The sequence below is a fragment of the Periophthalmus magnuspinnatus genome, chromosome 5, assembly GCF_009829125.3.
Source record: "Periophthalmus magnuspinnatus isolate fPerMag1 chromosome 5, fPerMag1.2.pri, whole genome shotgun sequence".
In the NCBI taxonomy this organism is placed as follows: Eukaryota; Metazoa; Chordata; class Actinopteri; order Gobiiformes; family Gobiidae; genus Periophthalmus; species Periophthalmus magnuspinnatus.
This window is the reverse complement of record NC_047130.1, coordinates 22,674,559-22,693,937: the sequence shown is the minus strand read 5'-3', so window position 1 is coordinate 22,693,937 and position 19,379 is coordinate 22,674,559. Positions and strand designations below refer to the sequence as shown.

Here is a 19,379-nt window from a genome sequence, read left to right as displayed (position 1 = left end):
TTAGTAAATTGTGATGATAACATAATATGACGAAACTATAAGAAACAAAGTAGAAAGAACTTAAAGGTGTACTGTGTAACTTCTGTGGTGTCTGAAATGTTCCATTGAATGCCATCTTTGTGACAAGTCCCAGTCTCTCTTTAAACAGAATGGAAAAAATGGGTATCTGTGGAAACCAAACATAGTTTTAACCTACAGATTGATGGTTGCAGTAGGTTCATACAGGAATGCTATAGCCGGCGGTGTGCTTGTTAGTGTTAGCTCCTCACGTCTGGCTGAAGAGGCTGTTCATCAAAGTGTGAAGAGGTTTGAACAATATGGATGCCCTACAACCTGAGAAAAGGTCACACTGAGCACAGATTCAATTTAAAAGCTACAATATCAGCTCTGTGTTTCTGTGAGAGGATCTTTCAGGCAGCCAAGGTAATTGTTCTTCATAATTGAATTTTTACATTATTACTAATGCACACAAAACACGTTTGGAGCTGGACACTTACATGCCATTACCCACTGCATTACATGCTCCCCTCTGTGAGGAAATGTACAGCTGCTGCATGTGGTCAGAGTTATTAAAGGCTTACAACAGCACAGCCAATTCTCTGGTTACTGAAATGAATCAAAAACTGATTAATTAGAAACAAATTCTTTACCACAATATACACGAGGTATCAAGTACATGAAGGGAAAATATGTCCAAGTAGCAGCACAATAATGCAGCACAAACCATTTTCAAATTCATTACTTATACTCTGGCTGCTGAAGGAGTTTTGTGATTCGTGCAACTATATAGCAACTAGAGGTTACACAAACCTTTGGTCATATATTCAATAGAAGGAGGGTAAGTACACAAGCGTTTTGTGTGTTTTCAACGGTGAGTGATGGCCCTTTATTGCCAAAAAGGCCCTGAAATTGCTGTGAGCCAAAAGTGCTAAGCAGTGAGTCACCGTTTTGTTTGTCTTGTTTATATTGCATAAATTGCATTCTTGCGAGATTTAAGTCATGTTACAATGCTGTTACTTCCTCAAAAACATACCTGAGGTTGTATTTTGTTTCATTCACACGTTAAAGTCATCCTGGGTTATTACTCTGTCTACATCACCAAAGCTCAGAATGCTCTGTTCCACCCTGTGATGTCCTATAGTGACAGTTTTCAAGTTAACAGCTACCCTTTACCTTTTGTTCAGTAGAAATTGGTAACTGCAGGGCTGAAACAATCGAAATGATTCTAGTGAAGGTGAGTGGAGTTTAAAAACACAGTGGACTTCCTCTGGTGGAACAGTGTTTTCTGTGTGAGATGAAATCAACCTAAATATGCAGGTTTTGTGTGTTAAACATGTGTGATATGTTTTGACGAGGATACAGCATTATAATATAGATCAGAAAGCAGCGTAATATTGGCCCTTTAAAGTAGATTATTTGATTAAAAGAAATTTCCCTTGACTGTTGGACAATCAATGTCATCTTAACCTTAAAAATAGCTGAGGAAATGACCAGCTGATCACATGCTCTAGATTATTTCAATTACCTCATGAGGCTAACTTCCTTGTTGACTTAACTGTAATAGGTGATCTGGAGCTCCTGGGAGATGGCTGTGAAGAAACCTGCCCAGCGGTTATTAAGGACTATTGATACAGGCAGTTAAGACAAGCCCACAAATCAGGAGCTGCTAATAGTCTGGGGTAATGGGACTCAGGATAGACCACTAAAAATGTCAAACAGCACATGTGAGACAAAGACACTTATCGTTATTTTGAAACAGACACTGGGGCTGGTAAAATTATGTTTGTAATTATGCAAATTTTGAGGTGAGGTCTGATAAATAACACAGAATAATGGACCATTGTAATACTATGAATTAACAAGTTCAACATTTAGCTTTTGGATACTTCTTCAGACAATACTGAAATTTATACAGCCTAGATAAATCATACCACTACCACTACTATTTAGGCTGCTAGTACCATTTCTACTACTGCTGCATCTAGTACTATAATGTGATAATAAAATTTCCAACTCAGTTTTTGATATTAGGGATAAGGCTTGATAAACTATACTGATTTTGATGCCATATAAAACATTTTTCAGACTATGCAATGCAACTTTCAACACTACATGACAGTCTGTTTAGAAAAATTCATTTTGTCTTCTCTTTGTAACAAAAATTTGTGTTTTCTTCTAATAAGACAAATTTTTATCTGACATGTTTTGGTGGTAGGACTTCCATCTTCGTCAGAGATGTCAGCCCACTGCTGTGACGTGTCTCTTATCAGCTGTTGTTCCCAGGCGTGGTCCGTCTCACAGATCTGGCAGATGTATCAGACTGACCACGCCTGCCGTCACGTGGCGATCTCTGGAGAAGTGAGTCCCATATGTGAGCCAAGGGCAAACACAAAACATGATCAAACGCATCGACAACAGATGGATACAAGAGGCTATTATAATCAGAAAGCAGGGAGCACGGACCATCAGCAGAGACGAGGGGGCGTTTACCTTTGCTCACACATGGGACTTTCTTCTCCAGAGACGCGGTGACAGGCGTGGTCAGTCTGATAGATGTGCCACATCTGTCAGGCTGTCAATCATGAGATCTTGCTCCAGATGGAACACTTGCCGAGTTTGTCTCTGAAATGTACTGCAGGGCTGTGTATACTACTACCACCAACCACCACCACTACTCCACCACTACTACTACTAAATATGACTCAAGTACAAGAGGTGTCTGACAGATATTTTACCGAAGCCCAAACACAGAGCTGTAATAGCTGTGATTATGTGACATGAGGAGGTCAGTGTAATAGTGGTCTATTAAAGTAGCATGACATTGCCACCAGCTGCAGAAAGGGCAGCGCTGAGTTGTGTGTTTCCAAATGCAGCTGAGGCACAAAATGACATTTCGCTGCAACCAAGCCAGGTCCAAACCAGCAATAAACCAATCCCTTTTGTTTACTGCAGTCATTTTCAAACAACTTCAGGAAATATCAGGGTTTTCATGTACAGGAGCTCAACTAAATCTGGATAAAAATCTGGACTAAATGAATCAGTAATGAACCATCAAGACCAGGGCTCGGCCAAATCATATTGCTGGTGATATAATGTAATATGGGGGATGATATGAAATCTTGAATATTTTTATATAATTATACACATACTGCAGCTGATTTTCCTCTCAGTTGAGAGGCAGACAGGGACTGCTAATGCTAAAGCCTAGAGCGACTTAAACCCTGGCTCTGCAGAGGCTGAACACTGTTATAATGAGAAAGATAAGACGTGACGAGTAGAAGTACAACTTAAATAGCTCAAAACAAGTAAGTATAAATATTATTTTTTTTAAAGTTCAGCAGCCTTAGGTATATCGTCAATTATCGTTATTGCAAATTTTCTCTGTATATTGTGATGACAAATTTTGGCCATATTGACTTATACTGATCCCATTTAAGACCAGAACTAAACTAGGTCTAAACCAGTACTAAGGGTGTGTGTACATTTGCACGTGCCACACTTCAAAATTGGGACTAAACTGGGAGCAGACCCGGAACAGAACCTGGACTAGACCAGAACTACCCCAGAACTAAACAAAGACTAGAACCGGACCAAACAAGTTTATAGTTCGGGACTAACAGGATTCAAAGCGGGACCAATCCAAAGTGTGAACCTAGACTTAAGTAATAGAAAATTTAAAAATGATCATAATAATCTGTCAAATTACCACCATTGACTTCTACATAATAGCTTCACTTGACCCTCTCCTCTGGTGTGAAGCAAGTGGTACTAATAAAATGATCTTTACAGTGGTTGACCATAAGTGCTCATTTTTACAGTGAACATGGTCAGCAGAAACGTGAAGCTGTAAATCTGTGAAAAGTGCTGCGTGTGAACTCAGAGGTGTGTAATTGGCTGTCAGGGACTGGCAGGTGTGTGCGTGTCTGCATGTGTGTAGGTAAAGGACTGACAGAAACAGACAGAATCCCACCTTCATCACACCTGCACCTTCTGTTCACTCCAGAAAACCTCACACGTTTTATTAAACCTGGATCAAAAAAGCATCAGTGAAATTGAATATATATTGAACGTCAAGCTAAGCATATATATCACTGACAAAAGATTCATTCAGCTAGATATTTGATAGATATTTATGTTGGATGTGCTTTCTGACCATAGACTGTATATATAAATGAATTTGGTGGTTGTGATACTTGAGGTTGGAATTCTTAATATGCAACGCGGCTCTAAATTCGCCCCTATAACCGCTAGCCTCAATAAGCTTAATATGACTGGAGTCGAACGCTATCGGTGGTACCACACTCAGTCTTAGTCTACTTCTTTATACAGTCTATGTTCCTGATGCAGCCTCTGTGTGCCAAAAGTGAGAAATGCATTTCCAAAGAACACAACAATAGTGCATGTGCTGTGGGAAAGAGGCAACCAGCAACCATTTTGTTTGAGGGTGAGCGCTTAGTGACCATTATGCCACAATCACTCCATTAGCGCTAAAGAATTACACTCTAGATGCAGCCTTATGTGCAGTTTTTGTCAGCATCACTTTTCACCGACATATAACAGCCAAGACTATGAATAGTGTAAGCTCAAAATCACCAAAAAAATGATTTAATACTTAAAAGATGGGCAGTTAATGCACGTTTCCTTTGGAGTTTATATCTATTTACATGAGCAACTACAACCAAAAAGCCAGCAGGTGATGTTTTGTCAAAAAAAACAATATAATTTCATAAGTGCAATCAACTGAGCTTCATAACATGTACGGGTGTGAAGCTAATGCCAAAAAAAAAAATAAATGAAATAGTTTGTGCCAAAGAGTCAAAATGAGAAGGCTCAAACAAAACAGTGGATTTTAGATTTGGCTCGAGCTTCAAAATTTGTGCCAGTTGAAAGAATAATTTACTTCAGGCAACCAACCGGAACCTGCAGTTTTCATCCAAATCATGTGTGTCAGTCTAAGCAAAAGTACCTTCCCACACAAGCCACATTCAAAAGTCACCGATCCAAAATATTCTCCTCTTATGAATCCTAGTGCATTGTGCTTTCATTTTATTTTCCCCGTGAAAATATAAGGTCGGTAGATGAAAGAGGAGGGGTAGAGAGGAGCAGTGCAATTGGAGCAGATGTGTCCTTTGAGGTGAAAACGCTGAATCACACACGTCCATTCTCATCACTTCACTACAGCCACGAACCAGGAGCACTTCCTCCTAAAGGGATGCACATGCACTGGGACACGGCAGGATGGGAGACAAAGGAGAGAGAGAGGGGAAATGAGGCTAAAGAGAAAGAGAGGAGAGAGAGAGAGAGACAGACAAACACACGGAGAGAGACAGAGAGGATTAGAAGAGAGAGAGAGGAAACGGAAAAGAGAATACTAAATGAGAATACTAAAAATAAACCTAAAGAGACCAGAGGAAGCACCATGAAACGAAAGGCGAAATGGGGATAGAGAGAGAGTGAGGGAGAGAGGGGGGCATCCCTAAAGAGAGAGTCAGAGAGGAAACACAAGGGAGAGAAAGAGAGAGACAGACAGACAGACGGAGCAAGGGTAAGAGAGGGTGGTAAAATAAGGAAACACATCTAAATAGAGAGAGAGAGTGAGGGTGGTAACAAAAGGAAACACGCCTGAAGAGAGACAGTGAGGCCAGTGACGTCACGGTAGCATCCCAGACCACTGCTTGGAGACTCCCCGGGCTCCCTCTGCCAGCACTAGTAAGAAATGAATAGTATGCCAAATAATGCATTATATATTTCTCCTTATATAATAACACAAATCAATATCATTACAATACACGTACAACAATTTGGTCAATTTACCCTCACATTTTCTATAGCCACAGCTGCCATGGGTCAAACTAATGGAAATGTGGCTGTAATCATACCTTTGAGACATGAGGAAAGAGTCGTGTCCAAAAGCACAAAGGCACAACCACAGTATTAGCAGAGTCATGGGGGGCAAAATGTAATTTGCATGTAATATAAATCAGATAAAAGGTTAGCAGATTTTGGCTTTGCTACAGAACAAATCCCTGAAAGCACTCTAAGTAAATGGTTGTATAATTTGGCCTGCAGGATTACACACAGCTGCAGACGTCACATTAGCTTCCTGGGACAGTATTTGAAGACTCCCTTTGCTCCTCCCTCTCCTCTTTGTACACTCACGATTTTTAGGATAGCATAAAACCTAAGTACAATCCCTATGAATGAAGGGGCTGTATGAATGGTTGTATAATTTGGCCTGCAGGATTATGCACAGCTGCAGACATCACATTAGAATCCTGGGACAGTATCTGAAGATTCCCTTGGCTCCTCCCTCTTGTCCCTCGCTTCATTGTATTCTGCTTTGGCTCTGATCCTCGTCTAGATGCAGATTTCACCTTGAACAGCCCCGTGTAGGACGCCTCTCCTGTTCATCAACTCAATGGGTCTGAGTCGCTTATACAAACAGTAAACTAGAACAAGGCACTGAAAGTGACTTATGATAATTACAGATGTTCATACAAATACCAAAGGGACTGCTAATAAATCTAATTTTGTTTGTTATGTAGTAACATGACTTGAATTAAATCATATTTAATTGAAATACCATATGTAAGCAAACCACACATGTATATGAACTACCGGTTTATTACATTTACATTTAACTAATTGTTGAATCTTTGCTGTCTTTTTTTATTATATGCAAAGAATATGGCAGCCACTAGGCCTGTCACAATAACAATTTATGAAGCATGATATGTTGCTACAAAGAAACGCAGCGATAAACCATTTTTAAAAAGATAGTATTATTAAGAGGCCTGAGCTGCAAAACAAATAACAGAATAAAACAATTATTTCCCAAAGAAGTCATTTATTCAACCTTTTACAGCTCAAATGTTGTTATATTAAAAACAAAAATACCCCAATACAAAGAAACTGTACACATGATAAATATTGAGCTCCAAAATATATTGTTTCAGCTTTCATATATTGAACGATAAGTTGATAAAGTAATTATCATGACCTAGAAGCCACAAAACCCAGAAAAGCAAATAAACAAATTACGTATAGCTTTTTTATGGTTAAAAATTTGATTAGTATTGTATATAAAAGCCACAATCAAATTTACTTGATTGTGTACTTTATATACTATACTACAATTTCAGCAAGTATAATTAGAAGTAGATTAGTAGTTTATTTTAAGTTATTACCTTGATAGGACTTGAAACAAACATTTCTCATAAAACTATGACCAGAGAGGGTTAGGCTGAACTGAAACCACACATTAAAGCCTAACCCTATTATTAACAGCTATGTTATCAATGGAAATCTGAAGGAAGAGCTAATACAAAATGCTTATTTGTGTGTAAGAAAATACTGTGTTCAAACAGTGACATTCAAGGTCTACAGCAATCACAACTAGTAGCAAATTTTTCACACATCCTATTCCTACTAGAAAGGAGAGGATTTGCATAATGCTTTGATTCTGTAATTAGTCCATGATCTATATATACATAGATGTTAGTTAAAAATATCCATTGATTTCTTTCCATCTTCTGAGGCTCTTACTCGGACTGAGAGGCCATTTCACTGGAGCGTAAAAAAGAAACATGGCTACCAACTGTACAGTTCCTACACTTTTTACTGTTTAGTGCAATAATAAAACGTCCCTGCAGCCCCTATTTGAATGTTTATAGAGTTAATTGTAACTGACTGACGGCTAATACAGTCTATCGAATTTATTTGGTGCATGTATCTAGGCATGAAACGGTCTCCTGGTCTGAAGCCCCATTTGTAATAAAATCTCAATTATATTCACAGTTTAATTGAGTGGGAAATACAAAGATAAATGTCTTTCTGCGCTACATGAATTACTTTTTTTTTCATTTTCATTTAAAGGTGCACTGTATAACTTTCCTGGTGGGGATCTGCCAATAGTTCGTCGCTACATAAATGATTAACTTGAAATGATCCGCAGTATGACAGTACACTTCGCTCTGTTGCCTTTTTATAGCCAAAAATAACGTGGAAAAACATGTATTCTTTTACCACGAGCCTCTCCACAGATCTGACATGAAAGGTGACCTGCTTGTGTCCATGAAGATACGTTTAATGTCATACAGTGGAACATTCCAGGCAAAGCAATAACATATCCATGGAGACTGGTGACAGACTCTCTACCTGACAAGCTGCATAGTGGATCTCTGAGTTCTATATAGACACTACTGGGATAAGAATACAGAGATTTAAACTAGAATGGACCAACTTCAGCTCAATCAATACTTCTATATCAAGGTCTAAACAAGAACTACTCAGACAGAAATGCCAATACTTATTCAAGATCAAACTAGCACTCAAACAAGGCTAGATCAGCTTTAAACCATGCTTTTATTTTATTTACCGATAGTAAACAAAGTCTAATCCAGACTAAAGCATTTATCACATTTCTAATTATATTCCCTTTAGACCTTGAGATTAATGGTCGCTGGGAAACTTCAACCATAATAATGCAAGTTATTCCATACAAAGCATGAGGCAGCCTCTTCTGCTAAATGCAAAATCAATAGCATTTAGCTGGATGTCTCTGTGGCTCTGAGGAGTCTACATCTCAGCAAGCATCCCACCTAAAAATATGAGCATGAATATTTATGCTCGGCTCTCGACATTAAGTATTGTTGACCTGCTACACAACAAAGCTTTAAGGAAATAATGGCTTAGAATGGGAAAACACTGTGGATTATGTTTTCTCATATGATTCATTATAGCAATAAATATGGTTTTTCTTCTTCATGAATACCCCAAACCTCTGAGGAATTGTGTTTTGCTTTATATTAAACCATAGCAGATTCAAATGGACAATGGCTTCAGTTGTTCACAATGTTAAGTGAAAATTTAAAATGAAGCTCTTTATTATAAATGATGATTGATAATAAAACATAAAATTGAAGTGTGCAGTATGAATAGAGATTAGAGACGCTTTGGTAGATTAATGTAATTGTGCCTGTGAGGGACATTTGTCATCTGCGTTTGACTCATCCTAAATGCCAATGGGGCAACCAGTTAAGAGCAGGGGGTGAGTGCGGAGCAGAACCCAGGCACTCAAAACAGATCTTCAGACAGGATCCGGGTCTACCTATCTAACTTGATGACTGGCATGTTTGGCATTAGCTTTTAGCGATAGACAATATAGATTTTGATTTTATTATTTTATTATATTTTATTTGATCAGAAATAAGCTGCAATGTTACCTTAAATATCTTGGTTGAAGTTGAAGTTTTATTTATTATAGATGATACTCAATACTTAATGCAGTGACACTATCACATGGAGGAAGTAAAAGGGGACACATACCGATAGAATATATTTTATACAGTAGAATTAATTCATATAATTAATTGAATCAGTGGAAACGAAGAATACAGCAAGGCACTAAATCAAATTAATGAAGTCAATTTGCTCAAACAGTGGCTTTCAAACTCTCATAGGGGGGTCTCATTTGGTGTAACTGTTTAAATCCAAACCTTATTAAGAAACACTGCCACTCACTTTGATGTGAATCTGCAGTCTCCCTATTCATGTCACTATGTCAGTGATAGATGCTCTCCACTACAGCGCTCACGCACAGCACACCTGCAGGATTACTGCAGAGCAGCCAATCACATGACATTACTCCTGTGTGCCTGTCATGTAGTACTCATATATGACTGTAGCACAGATGTCAGAGTAGTAGTAGTACAAATCAGAAAAACAATTGAGCGGAAAAGACTGTTGCAATTTTGAAGCAACTTAAACATGCACTAATTTTGGAGGTATGTCATCTGCAGGTTTCCATAGAGATAAGAGATGTTATTTGCAGAGGCGCATTAAACATAACATATTCATCTTGTATTTTAGTGCCAAAACACTAATATTGAAAAATGTGTACAAGCAGGCTTACCATTACCTGGCAAAACAGTAATAATAATTAACAATAATCTTTAGAGACAAGGCAGTGTACCCTGTGCCAGAAAATAATTTGAATTTCAAAGGTGGAATCCTCAGCTCATCCAGGAGGTAGCATTTGATTAGTGCTCAGACATTGCCTGTTAAGAAGACTAAAGTGTACTACTAATATGACAGCTACTACTACCAAAATGATTACTAGTACTATTAACTACTAGTACTAAATGCTATTACTACAACAAAATGGGAAATAAATTAAACCTAAACAAATAAATCCAGGTCTAAACCAGGACTACATCAGGATTAAACCAGGACTAAACCAAGTCTAAACCAGGACTACATCAGGATTAAACCAGGACTAAACCATATCCAATGCAAAGGAATGGCTCTTTGCTATTGTTGATGCATTATCGATTAGCTTCTAGTCTCCATATGTTTTGAAGCTATATTCAAAGACCAACAGACCCACACCTATTTGACATCTCCCTATCTCCCATGCCAGACAGTCCACACCACTCTCTCATCCTCTTATTTATTTATGATGCAGCTCGCTCCAAATCCCTGTTGCATGACTGAACCACGTTTTGGTGCAACACGACCGGATACAGAAGATTATGGTCATAGAGAATAGCATTCAAATGTTGTCAAACCAAGATCTGAGGCTTAATAGGGCAAGAGTGGTGTGGCGACTGGTTAAATGTTCAGCTCATGTCATCACACATATAATACAGTGGAGAGGGATTTGGCTTTTTCCGCCATCTTTGCTTCAAATCTCAGGGGAAATCTTAGCACAAAAAAACAAAAAAACATTTGAAGAGCGTCATATAGTACCTAAGAATTGGTATTGTAATGATGTGATATTTTGTGTTTAGTTCAGAGTTGACACTTTGTTGTTTATGTAACTACTTTTGTATGTGACTCTTGGTTGCTATGCCGACAAGTTGATGTGAAAGTCCTATTGGTCAGTCACTGGTCAGTTTCGGAGACTGGCTCTAGTGAGTTGAGACTGCTGTTGTTTTGCTCTTGTTTTGGTGTGAGTTACAGCCTACGGTAGCCTCAGTGTTCAGAAAATAAACAACTAGAAGAAATTTGCTGGGTTTCCTTACACCAACATCTTGTCATTGAGATCCAACACGGATAACAATCCTCAAACAAATAAAGGCTGGCTTCCATCCCATAATGCCAGTATTTTTGTTGTACCTTGCAAATGAAGAACTCCCTAGAATATTATACTAGCAAAGCAACCAGCACAATTTCAATGCTAATGTAAAGGCTTGACAGTCAATAGCTCTGTTGTTACCACAGCAACAATAATAAAAAAGATGTTTAGACAATAGAATCTAGTTTTCCCACACATAATAATAGCAGTTTCTTAATTTCACCATATGGTCTTCTGCTTGGTTATAGATAAATATATTTCTATAATGAATCTAGGAAGATCAAATTCTATCCAGTTTGAGTGATTTTTTGTTCAAAATCAATCAAAATTCATAATTCATTAGTAGTTTTTGGGTATTAAAGAAGAACTACACAGACCATGATCCTTTGCTTCCTTTCAGTGCAGACTACATGATAAAATATAAAGCACTTTTAAATGTTAATTCTTCAGAAAATGACAGTAATGATCCACACTCAAGACTTGCCAATGTATTTAATATCCACAATTCTGTTACTCGCTCCAGTATATATGGAGATTTGGTTATCATTACATCTCTACCGATTTGTAATACAATCTTTGTGATAAAGCCCCAAGCATTAATCCAACCATTCACAAAATCCATCAGTGTTCTGCAAATCTGTGTAACTCACAAACATGCCCGGTAGAATTACTAAGTATGACCGTGTCTTTATCAGCACAGGTCAACAACGGTTTAAACCTCTGCCCATTCAACTCAATTGCCTTTCACTGCCAGACACACAACAGACAACAATTTCCCGCTACATTACTATAATCATTGCTATAAAATGCATTATCAGGATCCACACAGCAACATGGAGTAGTACAGGCTTCACCTTTCAATAGCGCTGGATTCTCGTATGATAGTGCATGATGTATGAGTCATGGGTATTATCTGTTAGCCATGATGCGCTGTCAAGGAATGGAAATCACTCTATAGAGCGTGTGCAGCAGTAGTAGTAGTAGTATGCGTGCGTTACAATGGGAGTACATGGACAGTCGTGTGGTTAAACATTCAAGACGGAAACGCACGGCGGCAGGAGACAGAGCTGGGTGGATAAGTGTGAATCCCAAACCGCGATGAGGCTGGCGTTTCTGCTTGGATTAAAGGGGATGATGCTATTTTGGGAGCTACCTTCAGTGAGAGATCAGAAAGCATTTAAAATATTGAGCTGCTCCAAAAGTGATGTTACAAATGCATGGGATTATATTTTGGGGTGATTCAGAAGGTAACAGATGTGGTATGGGGTTGGTCTTCTTATATCTCTGATTTTTTTGGGCAGTGTGAGCTAAATATACAATCGTTAACAAACAAAAAGTTGTCTCAAAATGATCCGGCTACCATCTCGACATTTTTTGCATTTACAATTTTGGAAAATGCAATCTGAATTATGTAACTGTAAGCTTTTAAGGCTACATCTAAGAAACATTGCATATTAATGATTTTTGTTGTTGTTGGTAGTGACAGAAAACAAACATATTAAAGAGTTTCTTGCGTTTCTTAATACCAGTGAAGGTGAGATTCAACCAACACTTACAAGGAGGCAAAAAAGTCTACTGCACTTACCACTCATGCTGAGGTTCATCGATGACCAGCAGGATCTTGAACTTCTTGGAGAGGGATGGAGAAGGTGCAGACTGCTCCACAAAGCCGGCAGCAGAGGCAGCAGTTTGTTTGACCACGTTTGTGATGGAGCTGAAGGAACTGAAGAACCCACCTCCGCTCCCAGAACCGGTGGAGGTCGGCTGACTCTGCAGCTGGGTCTGCTGGCCTTGCTGAGATGCGCGTCGCTCTTGACTGGCGGGAGAACCAGCGGGTACCTGGGCAGGAGCTTTGGTCGGGGACGCAGCCAGAGGAGGTGCGCCTTGCTGGGCTGACGAGGAGGACGGAGAGGTGGCGGTGGGTGGAGGCTGGGTGGGCGGATCTGGCCGCTGCAAGTCCGACATGTAACCGTTGGGCAGGTTGGACATGAAGCTACTGTCCGAAAGGCGACGACGAAGGAAGTTCATGGTTGCACTTTGGGAGAAGGTCACTCTAATTCTCCTAGAAGACGACTGTGTGAAGGCTGTTGGCTCCGGTCAGAGGTTGAATCAATGTCAAGAAGAGGACAACCCCAAAAACCAAAACCTACCAGTGTTTTTGCTGCTTTTGTAAATGGATGTAGTGATGGTGATCGAGCTCGGGTCCAGTCCTCAGCAGACGGCTCTCCAAACCACACACAAGCGAAGACAGCCAAGCCTCGTGCGCCTCCCCTCGGTACGCGCGTGACGTAGGAGAAAGAGAGAGAGAGAGAGAGGTGTGGTAGTCCGTGTCACGCTCTCTCCTCTTCTACCCCTCCTCTTCTGAATGTTTATCTCACTCGTTCAGTTCTCTCGCTCCATCCTCCCCGGGCACGCTCTCTCTTTCTCTCTCTTCTCACTGTCTCTCCTCCTCCTCTCCCTCCCTCCCACGCCTGCTCCTCTGCTGTCATCCCTCTTCTACATCACAGGCAGATACGCATGTGTGTTCGTGTCATGCCGCTGCAGCCCTTCGGAGCGGCGTGCCGTGTGCAGCCAGTGGAAAAGGGCTTTCCTACCATAGCTGAAGGTGGAGTTCACAGATGGGAACGCACCGAGAGGCCGCACGACAACCTACACAAGCCCCGCCTCCTCCTATAGTGACCATATTTTCTGCATTTTCCTTGTCAAGCTTCCAGACATTTCATCGTCCTCCACGCACAGCTGAGTAGCCTGTGAATGTACAGCTGCAGAGTGCCAGAGACCTTAGCTATAAAACATAGAGTAAAGACATGAATGGAGTGGTGTAATACAATCTATTAGAGTGGAAGCAGTTGTGTAAGAAATACGGCTGGCAGATTAAATTTACCTCAAATATTATAAAGGCTAGTGATATTCTAACTAAACAACTGTCATGAGCAGTTGTTTCCACATGGATCAAATTGTCTATACTTTACTGGCAATATCGTTCAGTCTAATTATTTTGCAAGATATTATATGGACTAAAAGGCTTTTTCTGTGACTAAAGTAATTGAAAATCAAGTGCAGGCCCTTAAAGTAAACCATTACATGAAATGAAGTCAAGAGCTAAAAATTGTCAGAGCAAAATGTGCTTATGTAATACAGACTATTATACCCAAGACACAAAGAGGGAGGATAAATTCAATGCATTCTCCCGTCTCCTCCTGGATTCTGTCAAACGAGTCCCTGCACTAGAACACATTGCACTTCAATAATGTGCTGAATTCACTTGCCAAGGTAATGGTGACAGATAAAAAGATGCCAGGTACAATGAGATACAGTGAGAAGCAATTTGGATCTACCTCGCTCTTGTTATTAATGCAATAATGTTCCTGCAATTAGACCACTAAATATAAGCTGATTGTCACCATGGGAATGCAGGCTAATATTTCCTTTTCAAATGCCACAAATGAATAATCAATGTCAAAGGCAGATGCTTGACTGCATGACACAAGATTTTTCTACTGGGTAGAATTTGTAAAAAAAATAAAAAAATAAAATTAAAATTAAAATTAAAAAAAATTGAAATGAAAAAAATAAAAATAATAATAATAATAGACAAAGTAGTATACAAAGAGTTTTCTAACCTATTTCTAAAGGACAATTAGCAGTCAAAGTCACAGTTTTTGTTACCCACTTGTTTTATAATCTGCAGTTTAAGAGATGCTTTGACTAAGTTGTCCAGTCGCCTTGTTTAGGTCCACCTGACACATCTCCTCAAGCTAGCCAAATATTTTCTAACACATTCAAGTTGACAATAATGTTATGCTTGGTTTGTGCAGCTCAGAGAAACAGTGCAGAAAAATTCTGGGTTTTTTTTCAGTCCAGGAAATCCTCAAGCAGCTGGGATTGTGTTTGTCAGATGTTAAGTTGTCCTGGTGTGGCCCAGTATTCTTTTAAATGTGAAGCAGACACAGATGACACTTACAAAACAAGGTCTGCTAGAAAACAAACCAAAAAAGGAGATACTGAACTGTCGTCATTTACTATAATCCTATTGTACCATTTCTGATTGCAACTGATTCAATTTATCTATGTAGATTTACAGTTTTATATTCATAAAGCAGTTATTTTGTCTGATGAACCATTAGTAAAGAGAAGCCTTTTGGGGACACGAACCCCGTTTGTCAGAAAACCTGACATCTCCAGTATCCCCACAAGGACCTTTCTCATACTCAGTGCTCCTTGTGTGGATCTTAGATTCAGTAGAATAGAAAATATAAGCTTTACTTTATCACACTAGCCAGAATATGACAGAACAAAACAAAAGTAAGAAGTTAATCCCACACACGTCTGAGCCACAGGAACAACTTCACACCAGTCAAAAAGTGGAGACAAAATTCACTCTATCACCTCTATCAGACTGTGAAACTACTTCACCTCCTCTGTGTGAGTAAACGACTCATTCAGAGATTATGTGGCATTTGTAGAAGTTTTTTTAGCACTGTGCAGTGGAGTGATTTCTCATGGAGATGTATTCTGTGACCTTTGTGCAATACCTTTTCAGTTTGGCAGCAAGATGGATTGATGAAGATGCTCAGAGCTGCGGCAAAAACAAAAAACTTAAATAAATACAGCTATTTGTGCATTACACATGCTGAAATTTGAGGATTACATTTTGAAGAGAAAGTAATTACATTTTGAAGAGAAAGTCATTTCCCTTCGTTTAAACCCTTTCCATTAAAATACAGAAAATTGCTTTTATTTAGAAGCAGTTTATTGATCCGTTTGCTTGGCCTGGCACCACCAGCCGAGAGAAAAAGGAGGTGGTTGAGTTTCAGCTGAACAATTGTTTTGGAAAACATTGCTGCTATACATGTTCTGAACATTTATGGTCCCAAGATAGAGCCTTGTGGGATATCACAGCCATTTGGTGAAATTTATCTAAAGATTCATACTTCATACTTTTAGTGTGACTGACCACCTTGTGTGTTTACAACGAGGCAATTTAAATCTACATTTAACCTACTAACTAATCAAATATTGAAGCTACCACTGACAAGTTATGTTAATACTGTTTTAGGCAGTAAATTAATATTACTGTTGTTACTTAAAAAAAACAAAAAACAAAAAGGTAGGGTAGTTTAAGGCATTAAAACTGACTGGTACCAAAGTGCAGTATACAGCATGAACAATCTGACAAAGGAAATGACTGGAGTTCAAATTTAAATCTGTGGGCACACTCAGTTAAATAAATGATGAGCCCGTTTTGCTTTGCTTTCCAGCTTTGGATTCATCATGTTTTAATTTACATAGACCATCTGTTTCCTGATGCAGTGAGCAATGGCAACAGGGATTTCAGACTGCTGCACTATTCTTCAACCAGCGACCTTTCCCAAAACCTTAAATAATCTGTATTTAACAAAGTTGTGCAAAGCAGCTAGTTCAACTTTCAGAATAGCTCTTTTGATTCGCAAATTTACGGGAAATATTCGTGTCAGGGCAAGCTGACTTCATCTGACAGAAAAGTACTCTGTCAAATGATTAATTAAAATGTCTGAATGTGAACACTTCAATGATGTTTTGCATGTCTTTTCTAATAATAATGGAATAGAACAGCACGATTAAATTTGAATGGACTTGAATAAGCAAATCACAAATAGCAATTATTTTGGAGATAAGAAAACCAGATCCTCCCAAAACAAACGTTGAGTGTTAATTCTATAAAACCAGCTAACCCTGTAGTTCAATACTTCAACCTTCACTCAAAAGTTAATGCTCCTAATTTGTTAAAATGTGTTGCTTGTAAATCTTTTATTTCAATCGCAATATTTATATGAATTAATATTTCAAAGTCATTCTGTCCTTGTATAGAGCTCTTCTTCTTACCTCAAACTGGCTGCGTGTGTTTGCAGCTTGCAGACTCTTACATTGCACAGTCATGATGCAATAGAAGGGCAGTGGGGGTGGAGGTTCTCTGCTTTTGTTGAGTCAACCAGTAGAAAGAAGCCCGCCTGCGTCACCGAGCAACAGCCTCATCCCCGGCTCGTCCTGGCCTATATGTGCCACAGAGAAACAACAACAACAACAACATGCTAACACTTCTCCCAAACCAAGACATTATATAACAGTGTGTAAGTGTGCAGCCGGATGAGTCACACAGATACAGAGTGAGATTAAACTGGGGCATTTTGTAGGTTTTAGCATCTCCACTCAAAATGACACAGAGGGAATATACTGAATACATAATGTGGCTTAATGGATTACAGTGTCAAAAATGTTAGCCTCGTTAGATGTTAGATGTTTATTTTAAATCCTATAAATCCTATAATTTTGTATACTTTATGCAAATGCTGGTAGACGGCAGTAAGCACGCCATTACTGGAAAATAGATTCAAGAAAAGCAGTGAACTTTATCTGTTAAATCATAAACTGTATGCTAGGATTATGAATGGAACTCATCTAGAAGCTTTAATATAGAGGTGAGTTAAGTATTAGGGGATTGCAGGGCTAAGAAAGATTTGTATTATGAACTAAAAAAGGTCAGGGTTATATTAGTCCACCTCTTCTTCTTCAAGGTGTGCGTCTTTGGAAAGCTGGAGAAAGTCGACAAAACCAGAATTCATACAGATTCTACAAAAAGATATACTGTTCCATAAATGGACTATCTTCTTTTAGACCAGGCACAACCATGATGGCAGTCTCACAGCGGATTTAGGGCTAGCGCAGCAATAAATGAAAGTATTGAAATTACTTTACACCACTAACACAATAAAAATAAAACATGATAATCTAACTACACAATTTTTAAGTATAGACAGTATAATTAAAGACATGAGCTTCAACAAATAAATAACAGAATGAACCAATAATTAGCCATAGAAGTTATTTATTCAACTCTCTACAACTCAAATCGTACATTATTACATAAAAATTGGCCAAAGTCTCCCTACTGCAAAGAAATTGTACCCACGATAAATACTGAGCACCAAAATATATTGTTCCAGCTTTTATATATTGAACCATAAGTCAATGTAGTAATTATTGTGACGGGTCTAGAACTTAGCTTGCTTTTTTACATTGTCTCATAAATACAAAAGGATTTTCAAAATAACAATTTGTTTTGATGTCCCCGAATATTTTTGGACAAAAGGACAATATTAGAAAATTGATTTGCCCACTGTACCAACAATATTGATAATGATAACAAATTTGAAAGTTGGTCATATATTGCCCGTTTCGAAGCGTACAGATCAGGTATCAAACGCCTGACTGACTCTTGGTGCTGGTGTGAGCTGGTTAAATGCAGCTTTGGGGCTTACAGAGATATGAGTGTGGGCGAGTACACAAAGGCCAAAGCTCCATCAGTTAATCCTCTAAAATCTCAACGCCGGGACCAACTCATCATCTGCCAACAGGAGGCGCTCATGACACAGTGTAAAACTCGCTCTGACAATGTTACACTCGTTTAACACAGCGTAATCCCTTGATTTTGTTTCTACTGCTGTTTTTGGATAAACCTGATTAAGCAGCTATTAGATGTTTTTGTTGTTTTGTTATGTGTAACAGCAGGGTGATTTCAGCAAGAGACTTTTTTTTCATTATTTAGAATTATAATGAAAATAAAAAGTTAACAGGTTAAGAAAAATAGGCTCAGCTTTCATTGCAAAAGTGGCTTTTACAGGAATTTTTAAAATCGACCTGTTGGTGGAGAACAAAACTGACACGTCCATCTAGGGGTGTATTATTGATAAAATATTACATTATATAACTGAAAACGCAATGAGGTATGAAACAACAACTGCACTTATATATTAAAACAATAACTTAAATAGCTTAAAACAAGTTAGCACTAAATGGGAAAAGGGCCATCAATGTATCTCAGTAATGTTGTGAATTATATTTTCTCGTTTATACAGTGATATCAATTTAAGACTCATCACCAGCTCAACATATATAGCATATTAGCTTACAGCCTACAATGCCTCTCCATAAATAGATTTATTCCTCCAGGTTTATTTATTCCGGTTTGGACTGGCACACAAATCAAAAACATCATATCTGAAAATCTGTAAAGCCATCTGTAATGTTTTCATTTTTAGTATTGTTATACCCACAACATACGACTAACCATAGTAAATTTTATTACAAAGGTTTATGGATTAATAGTTAAAAGAGTTATGACTGCATATTTTATTCTTGACAAGCATGATACTGAATTATATTGCATTAGGTCGCTCAATACCCAGACAGTTAAACAGGATCAGCACTCAGGGGGCTACATTTCTATGCCACAATTCAGCTTTAATATGAACTCAAGGGAGAC

At 38.6% G+C, this 19,379-nt stretch overlaps 1 protein-coding gene across 1 annotated transcript in view; it reads right to left on the bottom strand.

Moving 5' to 3' along the window:
• The window catches only part of syn2b (synapsin IIb), a 111,096-nt gene extending 97,793 nt beyond the window's left edge, over window positions 1–13,303 (bottom strand). The window contains exon 1 of the mRNA XM_033966870.2: window positions 12,663–13,303. Coding sequence (XP_033822761.1) covers window positions 12,663–13,105 — 443 coding nt within the window. The 5' untranslated portion in view covers window positions 13,106–13,303. The remainder of the gene's footprint in view (window positions 1–12,662) is intronic.
• Window positions 13,304–19,379: the final 6,076 nt, after the last annotated feature.